The sequence below is a fragment of the Nipponia nippon genome, unplaced genomic scaffold (genome assembly GCF_047370975.1).
Source record: "Nipponia nippon isolate SJK-2023a ecotype South Korea unplaced genomic scaffold, ASM4737097v1 scaffold_5, whole genome shotgun sequence".
NCBI lineage: Eukaryota > Metazoa > Chordata > Aves > Pelecaniformes > Threskiornithidae > Nipponia > Nipponia nippon.
The window spans coordinates 24,697,699-24,717,203 of NW_028262369.1; the positions used below are offsets into that span (position 1 = coordinate 24,697,699).

The following is a 19,505-nucleotide window of genomic DNA, read 5'->3' on the forward strand; positions in this document are numbered from 1 at the left end:
GGAGGACAAAAAGGCAGCAAAGGAGGATGTCCAAGGAACTATTTTATCCAAAATAGAAGACTCTCAACCAAATGGTGAGGGAAGACTTTGTCCAGAAAGTCTTTTCCCAACATTCCTTTCTCCCTTACAATATTCATCAATACAATCAAAAAGTTTTTGAATAATCAAAATGTCATTTCTAAGGAAATGAACTTGCCAGTAAAAATTCAGTCAGCTCTACTTTTGAGTATAATCATCTTCTGCAGCTTTTTTTTTTTTTTTTAAGAGAGATTCTCTGTCTCACCTCCAGAAAGTTACAGCTAAGAACACAAAGCCAAAGCCAGGCAGGACCAAGATGCTGTCATTACCACTGTACTTTCCCTTTTCAGACCTACTTCCAAAGCAAAACCTGAGCTTCACTGGGTTTAGACAGTCCCAAAGTCCACTGCAAGCCATGACAGCCTGACCCCAGCTGACAGCACCACTACACTAAGTCCACAGCATTACTCTTACCCCATCCTTCTCTTCCCTTCCTCACACCCACAAATAACACTGCTTCCCAGGCATCCATGAGGGATAGTAGACAGGAACTCTATGATCATACTCTAAGCTCTGGTATACCCCCTCCTAACTTCCTTTTAAACCTCCTGCCATACATTTTAGTTGCATACAAAAGCTGCAGAAGAGGCGGAAAATTTTAATCTCAGGAATTCAGATTGTACTCCTGTACAGGTTAGAGGAGCACTAGAGAATATAATCATTAGTTTGTAAGATCTGTTTGCTCTTTCATTGTTATTAGTAACATTTATTGCAACAGAAGTTCCCAGGAGGAATTAGGTCCTACAGTGCTGGGCACTAACACCACACCCAAGAAAACATCAGCCCTTCCCCAAAGACCTCACAGAAATTATAACCACTGACAGGTACATGCAGCAAGCAGATGGACAAATACTACACTGGAATAGCAAGTACCAGGCATGGCGTAACTCTAGCAAGAGTTTCGTGAAAAAACAAAATGAGAATTTTCAGGAACAAGTAAAAGGAAGATGATGAAAAGCTTTACTGTACTAAGCACACTGTTACCTTCGTTTCCATCCAGATTCCCCACTACCACAGCATCAGTTGTTAGCAGCGATCCATTAATTCTGCAACTTGGATAGCTGCATAGCTAGTGTGACTCCTATACTTCAATACAATCATTCATTTCCCAACAGCTAAAGAATTAGTCATAATAACAGTTACATTTTGAAGTCTGCAGGAAGGCGTTGTTCTTTTCCATCTGCTCTCATGAGCTACACTACGTTGAAGGTTAAGAGAAATGGAAAGAAGAAGGACAGAGAGAGGGATTTCTTTTATACAGTATGGCTGCCACTATTAAAAACAAGATAGACAGAACATGCCATGGATCAAGGAAGATCTGGGAAGAGCAGGAACTCTGTTCATCAATGCTGGAGCATTCATCTCTGCTCAAGCAAGAATTCTCTTTCAAATATATCATCATCCTCTCTGAAACTGTTTCCCTTCCTTTAAAAATAAATTCCAAACAATAACTGACTCCAAGCTCACCTGGACTGTATTCTATTTTAGTTTTTTCAGCCATTAGCACAGGGTGACCATTAGCACAAGGTGAATATTTCATGATTTGCTCACACATTTTAACCCATCTATTAATCATCATCTGACCACAAAGCCAAATTAAAACTGCGTTTGGAACTGAGTTCCAAACATGGTCCCTAGCCAAATAAGAAGGGTAGAATGAAGACACCCCTACCACATGTAAGAGCAGATGAAAATGTTCACCTGTCTTATTAAACAGAATTGTTAGTAGACAAATTGCAAGAATCTGTAACCCAATAAAGTGACATTTATTTTCTGGGTCATCATATCTGCCAACTACCTCAAAAAGGTTTGCTTCAGGACAGGTGGCTACTTTTCTCACACATGACTGTGCCTAACTTTGAGCAGCGCTTGATCTGTTGCACCCTTATACAGGTTATGGGAACAAAGCAGTCACCTTTCTCCATCTAGTCCCCTGACCAAAGGGTGCTAGTTCTAAATCAAAGTCTTCAGTACTTTCCCAAGATGGAGACCCTGCATGGCACATCCTCTGGGAGCCTGGGATTTATCCTCTTGAAGTTACAGTTGGGTCAGGTGACAGGACTACTTAGATTGCAAGATCTTTGGGGCGAGAGTTGTTCTTCTGTTACGCTGTTCATAGTTATACAGCAGAACCTGATTAACAGTCCAAAGGAAGGAAGATTTGAGATACTATCTTTCAATTATCATCTAGCACTTTCCTGCTCTATAATACAAGATATTTAACAATAGCTGTCAATCATGGAGACTAACTAATGAGCAAGAGAGCATTCAAACAAAAAAAACATGTCTGATGTGAAGCTATCTTCAGCTTCCAGAGACTGAAACTATCCTGTGGCCAGTTTTCATTTTAGACTAATTTTTGCACAGATTCAGCTCCACAAACTGCAATGGAAATAATTGTGAACTGCACTGGGCTGGATATGGAATTGGTCCATAAGACTTTATTTTAAATAAATAATACTGTACCTCACTTTTCACAAGGACTAGTTTAGCTGCAAATGTACTTCGCTTGTGCTGGTCACTTTTATCAAGATTTTAAAGGGGTTTTGTTAAACTGCTCAGCAAGTATTCTAGGACACTTCTGGGGAACAATACAGCTGCTGTGTTTTACAGTGAAGTGACCATTTTAAACAAGATTTTACCAGATCCCTCCCACATGGCAAAGAAGTATTTTCTTCCAATTCTCAAAAAAGTCAAAAAATTTGTCAACAAAAACAGATTTCAAAGAATTATTAGAAGCATATTTCACAGTAACTAGAGCAATCATATTTATGTTCCAAAATGGAGTACAAGACCAATTAACCAACAGTTGTAGCAACATACTGTATCTGTAAATTACACTGCTCACAGGAACAACTGTGTTCAGGAATGCACAATGGAAGCAGGAGATAGGTTCAAGATGTTTTGGAGCAGGCTGAATTACAGACAGATGTACATAACAGCATGTTCAGTCAAAATGAATTAAAGGAGAAACATACATAAGAAAATAGACTAAGAAGGCCAAATCATATCATTATAATTAACATACCTTGCAGTGACACCTGTGGCTTTCCAAGATAAGAAATCTGGAAGATCAAAGAAGTAGCCTGCCTTCTCCCAGCATGACTCTTGCAAGTTCTAACAAAAAAATTTTTAGAAATGCAGATATTAGAGACTAGGCATGATCATGTCCTTATTTTAATGCAATTAAGAAACCTGCCGTTTAAGTAAAAATGGCAATTTTTCCAAACCCAGTATTCTGATCATCCAGTCTGCTCTACTCAGTTTACAGTGATTTACAGCCTGAAGAACTGAGCCTTTCCCACACCACAGACTGATCATAAGAGAAGAGTTTCCCATGAAGAGTTCACGGAGGCACATGTTTCAGATCAATAATGTGTGCTCTCTCAGTTCCCTATCAGCTGCTCAATGTCCGAGCAGTCTCAAAGTCAACAGACAACTTTCTCAAAAAATATTTGCTTGAAGAATGCCCTACTTCCTAAAATAAATCATTTTAAATCTAGTATTTTTGAATTATAAGTACAGGAAGAAAACAAACAGCTCTCTGAGCACAAGAAGAAAGCTTTCAAATCTATTTCAAAATGACTGAAATATGATCGAAGCACATAAGAACCTGTAAGCTTTCAGTGAAGCTTTTTTCCATAGCTGGGACATTCAGGGGCTCTCAATGGCCTAGATTAACCAGTAACAACCAGCTTTAAATCCACACTACAACCCCACAGTTGGCATCACAGCATGCGCATGAACTCACACGAACAACTAACAGAAGTTTATCTTTGCAAACTCTGCCCCTCTGCAAAATTTCCTTGAAATGCATAACAAGACACAAAGCAGTATGAATGCCTAAGTTCCCATTTGAAAAGAGGTTCAACCTTATTTCTTCAGCTGAGGGAATAACTGAAGACAGTTCTAGGATAACCCTCCAAGGATAACTGCAAGCTCCAGATAGCCACGTGACATTTCCAAACTCCTAAAAAAACCCTCTTCTACCAAGATAGATCATTTACAGAGAGTTTCCAACACTATACTCTGCAGAGAGCTAGTGGTCCAGAAAGCAAGAGGTTGGTCATATCACCTGGGCTGGGCTCTGTTCTTTGTTTCTATCTCCAAAGCTCAATCTGGTTTCAGCTTATGATAGCAACACATATTCTTAAAATTACTTTTCCACGTAACCAATCTTCACTCTTGCCACAGGTATCAGATGATGATGAATGGGAAGAAAGTTTCCCCAAGTGTAACGTTTTATTCCAGTGTAACATAAAGAGTGAGCATCACTGTCCTGTAATACAACTATACCATCCAATGGCCACCTCTGGCTATCAGCATGGTAAAATTAACTAAAGAATATCAAAACCAAACAAAAGTCACAAGGTTCACAAATCAGACTTCCACAGAAAGATAAGTCTGCTTTAAAGACCTCCACCAGCTTTTTAAATAATTGAAACAGTGTGAAGTTGTCTCACTTAAGAGCAGCTGTTGTATTAGAAACACAAATCCTAGCTGAGGTGTTTGGGGCACGGAGCCCTGTAGATGACACAGCTTCAGCAAGAACACACGTCTGCATCTAGCAGGCTAAGGTAGAGCTGGAGAGATACTTCAGAAGTGCATGAGATGGGAAACTATGTGGGTCTTCATCTCTACACAAGAAATCTGAGGGATGATTTATTTGCTGCCTTCTCTTTTAGCTTTCAGGTCCCACCTTTTTCATCTACTCTCCATAAGTTCAGGCCAAGACTCTTGTACAAGATTCCAGAAGCAGAGGATTTTTTAGAGAAGTATTAAACACTACAAGAGTCTCGATAGCATAAGCTTTGTCAACAGCAACTCCAAGTCCTCCCCTCTACCCTCAAAAAAAAACCCTGTAAGAACCTGTGGTATACAGTTGAGCAGGAGGCCCAAGTATTTTAGCAAAGGGTCTAGTAGCTTTGTTATTATGCTTTTCTTTTCAAAGCTTTTTTTTCCAAATTATTCAGTAAATTGTCAATAACTAACATGAAAATTTAAATTACCTGCATTTTTAAAGCTACCATCAGTTTTCTGGAACAAAAATTAATTACATGCAGTATCAAAAATGTACATGGTGAATTAAAATAAAAGATAATTCAATTTTAAGAAATACTACTTGGCTCTATAACTTAATTCAGATACTATGTGATTTCAACCCAAAATCTTGCAAGTCCAGAAAGTTACTGAAATGGAATCTGTGAATTCTAGAAACTAAGGTACAACTGGATAAGTACAAAAAAAAGCAAAATTTTGTTTAGTTTTGGATCATGAAAAAAAAAAAAAATCTGTCTTCTTTGAGTTTAGTTCTTCAAAAGCTTCTAAAATGTACTGAGTTCCTATTGAATTCAAAAAAGAAATGCTCCGATTACAAATTTTTAACATAAAATGCACAATCTTTGGATGCCTGCTCCTAATCACTTGGGTTTAGCTTACCTTCTAGACATATGTGGCTGCTACTCACACCAAATTTAACTTTTTATGTGAATGAAAAGGTGCTCCATAGTTTAGTACAAAGGGCATTCAGCCTGATTATTTTGATAATATAGGCCAGTATGTGTTGTTAACATACCCGACAGTCTTCAAGAAGCAACAGAGTAGTTTGGCTATTGGTTTTAATCAGAAAAAAAATTGGATAACTATCCTCTTCAAATGAATCTGTTTCATCAAAGATACTCCTTGGATCCTTATTCTATTAATTCAAGAATTCCCCAAAGCCACATGTTAGTGACACTAAAATATGGTGTTTCATAAACATCTAAATGAATCATTCTTTGCCATGTTGATGCTTTGTCATCACTTATTAGTACAGACAAAAAAAATCATAGCATGCCCTGATGCTTTTTCCAAACAAATTTAAAAGTCTCCATGTTTTCGACACTCACTGAAGTTAATTCTAATTTATTTTCACTCACAGTCAGGAATTTGTGACTACATTAAAAAGACTGTGGAAAAGATCCGGGGATGTTCCCAATGCTGTATTCATATCCTGCGACTCACTCTCCAAACTCACTTGTAAAGAAAGTAATTCGATCTTTCTATTTTCCAGGGGCACTTATGGAGTCCCCTTTCTTCACCTCTCTCTCTGATTGTTTTGGCTTTTTTTAACAACTATACCTCCAAACAATAATTTTTTGAGATCCTCACAGATAATCCCAAATACCTGGGGGCAAAGAGTTTAAGAATTATGAAGTGCAATGTCTTTTAATCTTCCTAGACAAGAAGGGCTTAGGAGAGTGAGGGATGGGAGAACTGATAGAGAGCACATGAAAGGCCTCCATTGCCCATTTATTCCTTGACAAGTCCAAAGATTATCATGAAGCCATAATGCACAATTTTGTATTGTTATGTGTATTTGTTCGCTCCTTAACTGGACTGAAAATACGCACACATGCAGAATTTCACACAAGCTCCAGCATCCAATACAATTTTTTGGAGACACCTTGAGGCACATTCTCCTTGGGAAAGCTGAAAGAGCATTCACATCCATATTTTACTGGTTTGCTGAGGTAGTCTGTTTCTGTACAGGAAACCTTTGATTTCTGCTTTTACTGGGTATATAATTTTCTTGTAAAATGAAGTGATCTTCAGATATCTAATGTTTGGGAAAACACATTTTTTCCCACCAGAAGTAAAATGTAAAATGTGTATATAAACACCAAAGATGTCCTGACTTTTGTTATTACTAATACCGATTAAGTATTAATCAAATTATCTTAAATGCCATTATAGACAGCCTTTGTATCAGATCCCTGTTGGCCATGGGATTAACTAAGAGTGGGCTAGAAGCAAGATGTCTGATTTAGCACAGGTTATCAGTCTGAATTTCATGGCTGCTTATCAGCCAAAACCCACAAATTCAAAAATAATCTCAAAATGGTGTGTTAGAAATCTAGATTAAAACCAGGAGGGACAGATGGAAGCAGAAAAATGTTTTACCATTTAGTGTGAAAAAGAAAGCTGGCATGAGCATTCAAGTTCCACATCAGGTCAAAGTCTAAGTCATCTGAAAATCAGAAAAGAGACTCATTCACTGAAGAAGTGTCTGCTTTTCCCAATTCAACCCCAAATTTGAATCTCAGTCTCCCAGGCAATCTGTAATAGTAGGTCTCTCTTTTTCTAAATTACAGAAAACAAATACGCATTTTGTGAAGGAAGAAAGGAAGAAAGAGAACACCTGAAGACTTAATGCAGACACTCACAGGGATATAAGAAACTGATGTCCCATGCCCTACTGCAATTCAGACAAAGCAAGAACTTAGAAGTTGGATCTCCCACACTTTAGACCTGATGCCAAGCCACGCGATAGAGCTATTCTAAGATACCCAAGATATGCTCTGAGCAGAAATCCTATCCTTGCCAGAGCCAAGGCTGCAAACTGATCAATTTTGCAACTACCAGTTGCACTCAAATTAATTGGTAAAACATTAATTAACTGTATTATCAGATTCATCTAGAGGCGGGGGGGGGGGGGGGGGGGCTTGGAAAGTAACCTCTTAGGGTAAGGCTACTGCTGAAAGTGGAAAAAACTGCCTTGCTGCAACACACCATCTCTACCACCAAGACACTGTCTTAGACATGTGCAGGTATTTTCAAATCCCTGAGGCACCCTGAGCATAGCACCACAAGTCGGGCAAGCATCAGAGTCCAGGTCAGAAAGGGCTACAGAGGGACAGACCAGGCACATTAAAGGCAGAAGCTGTAACAAGGCAAGAAGGACAATCTGTGTGCATGTTGTAAGCCTCATCACACTGCAATGTAGCGGAGATATGGCTGGGAGACAAAGGAGGACACACTTAGAGGTGTAGGTGCTTCAAACCTCCCAGCTATTAATCCTTTTTTTAAATGGTACTTCTGCTTGATTAGCAACTGCAACTAAAAGCCAAACTCAACAGTCCAAAGTACAACTTATGCACACATGCCTGCACTATGTATGGATTCTGATAACAGAGCTGTTAAAGCATTTATGAACAATTCTAATCAAGAGTTCAGTTCTGAACCCAGTAGCTTGGACTCATTCTCATTTAACATGGAGCTGATTATTTATTTCAATGGCAAAATCTTACCAGTCACATTCAACTAAACAAAAAGCCAGCTGCAAAGGCAGCAAGCAAGGGAGAAGACATGCATCAACAAAGAAGTTGCTGCCAAGCTAATGCCAGTACATCCGCTATTCTTCTTCCCTCCATAGCCAGGGGAAGAGATGTTTTAATTGTTTCTGCAAATTATCCCATTGGTCGCTGCAAGTCACGGGTGTACAGAAAGAAGAACAATGATGCATAAAAAGGCAGCTGTAACTGAAGATGTGAACAGTAACATACAGAAAGATCACTGACCACTGTGCCAGAAAAAAAAAAAAAAAAGAAAATTACTCAAAAACTATTGATTTTACTTATTCATTGCAAAGGAATTATATGCTAGCCATTCACTCTGTGAAGTGATTTTTTTGCTAAAGGGACGCTCTTCTTTGCTCTTATGCACCATATTAAAAAGAGAGTTGTGAAAGCACACTGTAGGAAGACTGCATTTCATTTGGAGGCAGTTACCAAGCAAATACCTGCTCCCAGTCCAGCATCCGCCACCCATTTCAAATATGCTACAGCACCTCTGATCTAATGGGACTAGTATTTTTTCGAAATAGCTGATTCGTAATGTCATTAGTATGAGGAAAATACAACAAGCATCCTTTCATTTTGGCACAAGCCACAATAAAATTTCCAGCCAGGAATTAGTAAACAAGAATTTTTCTTCTGCTGCCTCTGGGAAAAACATGCTAACAGGCTAATTCTAGAGCTGGACAGATCTTCACTGCAGTTTTGCATTGCTCTGTTTAAGCTATGCTCTCACTGCTATGGTGTTGGCTTGCCACAGCATAGACATCTGTATAGTCATGTTGTGCTAACAAACATTTGCAGCAAAATAATTTCCAAGTGAAGGAGTATGTACCTACATTTTCAGTTCACATGCACGCATCTACCCGCCAGAACTATCTACACATTTATTCAGTCAGTGAACATGCAATTTCTTTAGCCAAAGTCAACAAAACAGCACAACCTGCTTAGCAAAGCTGCAAAAAAACATACCTGCAGCTATAGAAGTAAAGAACTATCGCTATGTTTTGCAAGATAATTCTAAACAACTAAGAAATCTGAGGAAATAGCAGCAAGAGGAGTGAATTTAATTGGTTATTTTGAAAGACCCAGTAACCAGGGACTATTTTCCTTTTCAGTGAAGCTGACATTCAAACTTATCTTATTGACTTCAGGAAGACTTTGTCAGAATTATCTTTCAGCTGGTTTCCAAATATTTGTGAATGGATAATGATTCTTTATTTCAACTTCACCTACAGTTGACGTTCTTAATGCAGCTGACCACATTCAAAAGTCAAAGGTGACTGTACCCACAGAAATTAGCTTTTTAAAAAAATCATATATTCATTTTGGTTTACATTACAGATTTAACACTGGACTCTCTTTATCACCACACATGGTCCACACAGGCAGAGAAATACAATGCTCCTCATAACTGGACTACAGATGTGCACACTTTAACAAGACTGCCCCATAAGCTATACAGTAGCTGCATTCAGTTGATCATTTACTGCAAACAGCTGTCCCCGACATGCAAATTCCACTCGCAATGATGGCTTTGTCATATGAACACCTATCTGCAATCACAAACACCAAGACCACCCAATTAATTTCATGTAGACTAACCACTAGGTGCTAGAGGGTAAAATGATTTGGCAGCAATCAAACTAAACTGAACGTAAGCCAATACAATTCAAACAAAAGATCTCAAAAGACTTATTATGGCCTTCATAGTTTAGTTTCTTAATTCAAAACCAAAATGGAATAGAGATGAAGAGTTGGAAAAACAGAATACACCCTGAAGCCTCTAGTCTCCAGGTAAATCTCTATTCTGTGTATAATGGGAATGTAAGGAGATGAAGAGAAATCTTCACGAGAAAGCATTATATGGAAGAGAAAGTCAAAAAGAAGCAGATGAGAGTAACTTGTGACTTGGAAGAAAAACTGCAACATCCCTCTGCAAATAAATACAAGTGTAACAGGAAAGCCACAAGAGATAAGGACAAGGATCTACTTCTCGTATAATGACATCAGCTCATTCCTCACAGTCAGTGAGGTCATCTTCAACTTCAATTCTAATAAAATGATGATGGGAATGGAAAAGCACAGTTAGGTCACCTTAGCCTTCTCCCCTTCTCCTCCCTCTTCATTACTTCCAACCAATTCAGAGTAAATTTGCAAAGTCATATTCTTTAGTAATACTTTCAATTGCTTAGATGAAAATTCTTTGAGTAATAGAAATTCAGTTCCTTTCTTTGAGGGACAGCCTAATCACTCAACACTTAGCAATACTGCTGAATTGACCTATGTCAGACCCTTCCTCACAGACATCAAGTTTTCAGATACTACAGTTAAGAGAGCACAGGGCAAACAGTGAGAAGGCAGGATCTCCTAATGTGGCCTTCCACAGTCACGTTAGCATCGTGGAAAGGGAGAGGAAGGCTTTGATGACAGTGTAGACACAATTAACCTACAGGTATTATAACACTCCAAAAGGTCACTTAGTATCAATACCTTTAATAACTTACTTCCAAAAGTGCATCTAGTTAGTTTCCTAAATCACTAGTCTCCTAAATGACTTTTAACAAACTAATTTAGTCTACAGTCACATTTGTGCAATTTATCTTGTATTAGCAAGACTGCATTTTCATATGACTGACTCCACGAATATGGAACATGGAAACGTCAAGGGAATATCCTGAATATTTATCAGTTAGGCAATAAACTCAAAAAGAGACATTTATATTTATGCCAGCCTAAATAAACTTCGAAGCTCAAGAAAACAATGTTAAGAGTTCCAAAGAACTGAGGATCCACTGAAAGGACCATATTTCATTAGGACTCATTTTAAGGTTCTTCTAATTACATGCTGTTTACTGTTACAAACACATGAGGTTTGATTAAAAGAAAAGTATCAAACATTTTCCCACTGATAAAAAAGTTAATTCTGCTGGTTATGTCAACGGGTCTATAAGTTGTTCTTAATTATTAGTTCCAGGTTATTTTATCATAACTTCAGATATAAAACAGTTATTTTCCCCACTGCACCCTCTCTACAAAACCTAGATCAATGCAAGCAGACACGGAATGTGCAAAGCACCAATCCCAGGCAAAGATGTACAAGGGGAAAATAGCAAAAGCATTTAATAGCAGAAACATGAAACTCCCGGGGAGTTCAAAAAAAGTTCCAGGGAATTCAAGGCAAAAGTCAACAGTGAATCTTCATATATCAGGATGACCCACATGACTGTAAAAAGTGTACGGCTGCCTCTTTTGTTTTGTTTTGTTTTGCTTTTAAAACACCTATGTGTTGTATGTGTTGCAGCCACATCAACCTTTCTAATCCAAAACCTTCCAGAAACATGATGCCTACCAAAGGGACAAATGCCCAAAGTAGCTTCTGGGTACACCTCGGTTTAGCCAGTTCTGATTAGGGCTTCTTCACATAGAAGAATGTGCCCAATCCATTGTTTGCCTTAAGTTTCTCGGATACTGTCAGGTATATGACAACATCAGGGAGGAATATTAAGAAAGGAATAGAAGGAAAGGAAAGAAATAGAAGGAAAGGAAAAAAAACCATCACTATGGTCCATGGCATGGAGATGTTGACTGGGGAATGATATAGTTCATGGTCTCATACATTTCGAGAACTAAAAGGCAAATGAAATTTTAGGAGCTTGTTTCAGAAAAAAAAGATACCTGTTCACATAAAGTACAGTTAAACGATTGAACTTACTACCACGGGACACAGTAGGTGCAAAAAGTGCATGTGGGTTCAGAAAAGATTAGCTAAATTCATAGAGCAAACTCACTACTAATCAGACATCTACTGAGTCAAACAGATTTCTAGTCTGACCCAATATGGTTCTTGCATCAAGCAGCAGGCTGCACCACTTGCAGTCCGACGGCTGGAAATAGCTCTGGAAATACTGGGAGTGTTTTCAGAAAAAAACTGAACTAAATGTACGTATTTGCAGAGGTTGGCAGAAAATTCTGGGAGAGCATTATACAATATAGCAATAGACTTTTGGGATGCTTTGAGAGCGATCTTATTTTAAAGCAGCTCCTGAGACTGCACTGCTCACTGGAGCAAGCAGTAGCTTGGTAGGAAAGGTTATTTCCCATATGACATAGAAAACATAAGCAGAGGTGAGGATAAATAAGACAAATAAACAGGTCTACAATATTGAAAGAAATCCTGCTGGTAGCATATTTGGTGACATTAGTAGCCAGGAAAGCTGGAGAGACCAAAGGCCATGATCACAGCCACGCACACAGTGCAGGCAGACACTATGCAAACTTCCGCAGGCAGTTCTGCCAACACATCTCAGCCCTAACATTCAGTGCTCAATAATGATCCCATTTTGGCCTTCTCCTCAGCAACACCGAGGGCCATGTTTTTAAAGAGTTTAATTTTCTGCTCATGAAGTTCCCATCTAACCAACTGACTCAATGTGTGGCCTGTGCAAACCAGGTACAGTGCAGTTATTTTCTGAATACCAGTTGTCACAATTAAATAGAAGCACAACGGGAATTCCAGTTTCAACTTTTGCAAAGGCTTCAGATATTCTCAGTTAAAAAGGCTAAAATAAAAATAAAATGTTTCTTTCTACCTGATGATCTTGTGACTCTCCCAAGGGATGTGAAAACCAAGCTTCCTTTTTACCAGCATGTGCATTATTACTAGCTTAAGAAATAATCCTGCAATCAAAAGAGAGTATTTTTTCCTTCTGGTGTATGAGCTAGATCCAAATCTAACTCTACTGCACCTCTGGGAACTGTGCAGTATTAGCAGGAGGGAAATACACTAAACACAGAAAATAAAGATGATACAACTCAAAAAACATGAAGGAAACATTAAGTACCATTTTATAAGTAGTTTTCCTGACCATACCTTTAATACCTGTGTCATAGTTTATTCACCTGTAAAATATTAATAACAAAGAATCTGAAGAGACTTAAGTAATGTATTATTTGTAGACCACTTGAAGACACTCCACCGAATAACAACATATGTGCAAACTGGTGTTTTAGCTCTCATTTGGAGAATCTGACATTCAAAGTTATTGTAAAATTTGCCTTCCTTGGCAAAAAGTGAGAACACTTGCATTACATGAGGCTGAATTTCAGCTGTCAGAGGCTAACATAAACCTGTGCTGCTAGCCCTAAAAGTCATGTAATACATAGGCACATTACTGTGATTGGCACTGAAATAAACCATCATTCTTCATACAATTCCTTTCACCCTCCTACTTTGCAACGAGTATAGAAGCAGTAAGCAAAGACTCAATCACATACCCCTCCAAAGCTAAAAAGTTTAACAGTACATGCCCACATCTCAACTGATTACAACCAACTCCATAGTAAGTGTTATTGTTCCTGCTCATGAGCTAGCTGAGGTGCTACTGTAGATGTTGCTTGAAGTGCCTGAGTTAAGCAGGGTAAGCTTAAGCAGTTTAGCAGGATGTCTTTGCTTGTCCATTCAGGATGCAGGAACTGTCGCGTGAGCAGCTCAGCAAGAAAAAAACCCTCTCTTAAGGATAATAATCTCTTCAGCTGGTACGTCAGGAGCTGAAAGGGGACATATGAACAAGCCCTGTTCTGTAATGCCCTTCTGCCAGGCAGTCTCTGCTACTGGCTAGCACGCTGGGTAACGTGAATTCTATTTCCTACCCATTTGCTCATGGAGCGAACAAGCGCTGCAATACTTGCTCTCCCCTTTATACTACAGCAATTATGTCAGAGGGCTTTGAGGCCATAGCGTAGACTTAGATCTCTGGGTGACCACATTTGGAGACCCCACAATCTGTGCTTTTCTGACCAGTCAGGTACTGATATTCCAGACCTTGCAACATAAAAATGCTTTAAACACAATGGATTCACTTAAGGTTTTTACAGCTTCACTTTTTATTATTTATAAAATGACTGACACATGATACTCAGAGCTCAAGAAGGAAAGAACCAGTAGAATGATATCGGTATTTCAGTATAGCATCTACAAACAACATTAATTACCCTCTATTATCATTAATCTGTCAGTACCTGATTCTACCAGTTAATTCATTTGACTTTCCCCAGTCTGCACCTTGTTACTATATGATGTGTTTCATGTTTGTAAAGACAGAAGACTTTGGCTGCTTGAAACTGGCAGAAAGTAATTTACATTTGGGCTTTGTTAAATGACAGCAAACATCATTGAGACCAAATGTAAAAGCCAGATTGGAGGAGGTTATAAAAAATTAAAGTGGCAAGCATTTCTCCTTTTATCTGACAGTTATTATTAAAAGGCCATATGTCATTCTGTAACACACAAAATTTAAACACAAGAGACAAAGGTAAAGTTCCACATGATGAACAGAGCACCTTCCCTCCACAGAAGGTCTACTCCCTACAGATGGGACAGAACCAAACTGAAGCTCTAACTGAACAGTTTCTCTACCTGCAGCCAAAGACATCACACATCCCCTCACTGCTGGATGCAGTGCCTCAAAGGCAGTACCTCTGGCCAGGGTACCCAATGTTGAGATGGTGATGTTTTCAAATTGCTATAAGTCCATCCCAGAAGTAGCACCTACACTCCTGTAAGCATGCCCAGCTACAGTAGTCGGAGCAGGAAATACGCCTCCATAATTAAATCCTAGGATACTTCGAGGACTCATCCATTACCTGCAACTAAATTTGTTTGTATATCTAACCTTAAAATTAGATAAGAAAGGCATATGAAATGTTTCAATTAGGAAACACTATATTTCAATAAAATCAAAGCTATTTCTAAATAATAGAGAAGAAAAAGAGAACCCAAAACATTTTAATCACAACTTAAGGCTGGCCTTACTTTGCACATCTTTGGGTTCAATACTAAGGCTGAAGACTTTTGTTTTAGAAATTTTATTCTCAGAAATTAACAAAGGGCATTAATCATTAGTAAAAATGCACCACAGTCTTAGATGTACTCACTTCCTTTATCCACAGCAATTTAGGTGGCTGCATTTCCACAGACATCACTCCCCCGACGTAGCTCAAAACCCTGTGTTGCGTTGTATTGATGCGCTCAACTTGACTGACTGCACGATGGTCCATCCACATAATAACATTCCTATAGTTTTGTCCTTGGGAAAAAAAATAAGAGAGATTATTTTAGGTCTGGTTTAACCCCACCTCAGTACTGTAAGTTACTAGACTCTAAGCTGCTTCACACTTTCGCTTCTACACAGAAAACTCAAATTCTATTTGCGCTAATAATCCATAGTAGATATCTAAAGATAAAATTCTAGCCCTCTGAGCCAACTTTAAGACATGCTGAGCACTGAGAATGCTGACTGAAATCAATCAGGCTTGTAAGCATCCAAGAACTTTGAAACACCATGCTCTTGTAGACCATATTTCATTCAAAGAACCCAAACTTCTTGACAAAGTACACATATTTAGTTAAAAATATAAAGAAGCATTTTGGGGACTAAGAACTAAAAATGTGACAAAATCCAAGCAATTACATTATAAGCTGAAATTAACTCAGTGAGTCAGCTAGCTAGATAGTTACAGAGATTCTCTTTCCTCTTCTATTGTTATGAGAATTACCCTAATTCCTTTCAGAAATACAGTTTTTTGGGGGGTGGTAATTTGCTGAATTGCTTTTATTTTGGATGTGGAAGGAAAAAGCATTTGACAAGTCTGCATAACACATGAGAACAAGCAAAGAACATTTTATCAAAATTAACCTACAGAGGACTTGCTAGACAGGTGGAACAGTAATCCAGATGACACTTCAGATTCCTCTCTTGCTAAGGACACTGCACACTTAACTTCATGACACAGCCACTCATGCATAATCTTGAAAACATACTCCAAGACAAGGCATGAGGCACACCAATATTTCTAACATGGATTCAAATACAATTTAGAACTGTGAGACTGCCTGAAACCAGACCATTGCATGCCCATACCAGTGTGACAGTATTCAGTGCATTCTTGTCTTTTTATTTGACAACAACACTGCGTAAACTCAAAGTTCTTGGGGATATCAGAGAATATAAAATGAGAACTGAATTTGACTCAATAGACCAAAATAGCCCCAGACATCATTAGGCATTGAACAGATTGTAAGAGACTCTCAAACTGAAAAATAAATAATCTAATCTAAATTTAGTGAAGGACATCTTGGGGGCAAAGCTGGTTTTTTGAGAAGGATAGGAGATGACAAATACCTCTGAGAATAGAAAGGGAACATCAACAGAATTGTGATTATGTCTCTGTAACTACTGATTTAGCACACACCTAATCTTAAATGGGATTCACTGAAAAACAGTGCATCAAAGACTTCTTGAGTCTTCTGAATCATCTACTCAAAAACTAATAAAAAAATTAACATTTTTAGAAAAAGGTCACAGACTGTTTCTGAAGTTTAGCACTGTCCTAGACAAAGACAGAACACGAGTATAATAAAATAGACAAGCTGAACCTCTTGCCTGCAGCTCCATGACAGAGTAAGAAGTTAGACTATACTAACACTACATTTTTAGTATTCCTTTAGCCAGTGTGGATGGGCATTTATACACACTATGAAGTCATGATTTCTAAAGTCTGAAGGAGAAAACATACACAAAAGAAAAATGAGCACAGATTTCTCTAAGAAGCGGTCTCTCTGAGCCAAGGTGAATCTATTTCATCTTAGGATGCCAAACATTTAGCCAAACAGTAAGCAATTCTCATCTCAAATTTAATTTTGCAGTAGAATTAAAATAGTAAAACCAGAAAAAAATCCTCTTGTAAAAAAGATTTTCTAGCATCTGTATCTCCAAGAGTCAATCCTATAAGTTGGTATTTGGATGAAATTGTAAGCTCATTCACATCAGTGGCAAAACATATACAGTAACACCAATTTTTGTGCTGGAGTCCTACCTTCACAGTTGACTGCCAAAGGTTGGAACTGTTTATCCACAACAACAAGGGAACATGTAGCATCAAAACCAACCCCTCGAATCCGGCTAGCATCTACTCCACAGACAACTTTCTGCAAATATACAAAACACACACGAATACAAACATATCCATATATATGCATGTACCTTGTGAACTAATGAGTACAGAAAATGAGTTACAAATTAGAAATGCAAGCTCAAACGCTGAAATTTTTGAGATTCAGTATTCTTTAACATCTCTAATAAAAAAATACACCAAATTATCAAAATTCTTTGGTTTTCAAAACTGAATTCAAAGGTCCATGAAAATTTCTTTAATAGCTTTTTAATCTTACTACCCACAGCCCTGGATGAAAGCAGGAAGCACAAAAATATCAGAAAATAAAGCTAAAAGAAAACTAGCAATGTTAATTTTCTCTCTTTTCTAAAAGCTTGGAGTTGAGCTGCATGTGAAACGTGGACATAGGATTAGGGCCAAGTGTTTCCATCAGTTACTTCACTCAGTTTTCACCTGTGGAAGCAACAATCTTCTAGAATTGCTTTGGTAGTATTGTGCCACAGCTTTTTGTCTTGCAATAGTGAAGGGTCCCAAAAATAAAGTTGGTCAAAATCTGTAGCAGGGATAATACCTCTGCAATGCACACCTTTTCAAAAGCACTGCTACCAAGAGTTTGGATAGCACACTTTTTGGAAGATTTTCCAAAAAATATCACCACCCCAAAAGGTCTGAACTTCATGGCTTCCAGCAGCACTGGAAAAAAAACACAACACCCACATGGATTAAGTGCCAAGTGAGGTTGCAAGACACCTAAAATGTAACACAGTAATAAATTGCCACTTCTCAGCAACAATAAAAATATCATTATTTTAATTAGTACTATAACGAAAGACTTTCACTAGACTTGCTACAGTGCCAGTCTCTTACTGACTCTGTAAAGCTATAGTTTCAGAGACTGTATTTTATTGCTTACATATAAGAGATTGTATTTAAAGGGGTTCAGAGCAAGAACAAAGCAATTCACAAAGGGAAAAATCCAATAAGCAGAATAAAACACTTGCTCTACTTTAACATCAAACTGTTCTTCCCTATCACTCCTGTCACACTCTTCTTTTCCTTCCTTCCCCCTCACCTCATCTCCTTCATCTCAGGGCATTTCTGCAGAGCCAAGCTCATTAATGTTTGAAAAGGCTGATCAATAACAAGAGAATGGGTGAACTGTCCATCTGCAAATTACCAAGCATATCATGAATATTTAAAAAGCCAACCTTAGGACAAGGAGCAGGCTGAGGCTTTATTAAGAAGCATGAAATGGCCTATATATGCACTGCCAAGCAAGGCCACCAATTTACTTTTGCCACCAGCATGTACAGGCAGATCATTGGATCAGAGGGTACAAATTTTCCCTTATAGGAAGGTTTATTTCAATCTGATTTTATGCTTGATACTATCCACAAATGTATATAATGTTTTTTGGTCTTATAATACTGGACAGATATCTTAATGAGGATCACAGGTGACAGACATTATGTTAAGCACCATCCACAAACCAAATTACAACTTCTCTACAATAAATGCTCCTTCGTGACTCCAGCGCAACACAATGCACATCTTTAAATATATGCATTACCAGGTTCTGAGCAACCTCGACTCCTCAAAGAACTGTCTCATGGCTAGAACATACACCAGTGAAACAAAACCCGCGGATGTGAATCCTGAAGGCGGTGGGTAAGTCCTCCTCCTGAGCTAACAGTGCAAAGGAAGGCCTTTCATTTTATTTTCAGTTGTACCACAAGCTTTTTTCAGTCTGGCCTTCAGCTCCTCACCCATATAACAGACATTGTGAGGCTACATCAGCCATACCCTAAAGGTGCCTTTAATGCACAAGGATGGTTACAAGTTATACACTAATACAACACGCGCAGAACTGAATATTAAAGGCCAGTGACTGGAAGGCCTTAAACTTTCAAAACTTGAAGAGCTACCTGCAACACATATCTCCTTCATTTTGTTTTTCTTCACATACCTTTGTGACTAAGCAACAAGCAGCCCATATATCAGCAGAGGATTGCTCGTAGTGGTCTGGCTGGGGCTCCCAAATTTGGATTGGCTGATCTGCGTGTGCCACTACTGTCCCAAACTCATCTACTAAAGCTGCGCGAACACTTGCTGACCCAACATCAATTCCGACATAGTATTTTACTGGAGCCTGCTTCTTACTGTGCATTTTTAATAAAACCTGTTGGGGGAAAATAAAAAAAAGGGTTAAAAACAGATAAAATGACTGATGACGGAAAGCCGTGTTGAACAGGACAGGACAGGTGCTGTGCAGGCGCTTTGCTTGGTAACTCTTTCTTGCAGCAACTCTTCACTTGGCATTATTTAATTAATTTGAGTTTTCAAGTCTTGCATTACTTG

At 38.4% G+C, this 19,505-nt stretch overlaps 1 protein-coding gene across 26 annotated transcripts in view; it reads right to left on the bottom strand.

Moving 5' to 3' along the window:
* FGGY (FGGY carbohydrate kinase domain containing) overlaps positions 1 to 19,505 on the bottom strand; it is a 330,344-nt gene that overhangs the window by 118,692 nt on the left and 192,147 nt on the right. For all 26 annotated transcript variants that reach the window (XM_087730897.1, XM_087730882.1, XM_087730893.1 and 23 more), the window contains 4 exons: positions 19,114 to 19,326; positions 17,070 to 17,181; positions 15,129 to 15,280; positions 3,107 to 3,195 (listed from right to left, as the gene is read on the bottom strand). In XM_087730897.1, the coding sequence (XP_087587023.1) occupies positions 3,107 to 3,195; positions 15,129 to 15,280; positions 17,070 to 17,181; positions 19,114 to 19,314 (554 nt within the window). In that variant the 5' untranslated portion in view covers positions 19,315 to 19,326. The remainder of the gene's footprint in view (positions 1 to 3,106; positions 3,196 to 15,128; positions 15,281 to 17,069; positions 17,182 to 19,113; positions 19,327 to 19,505) is intronic.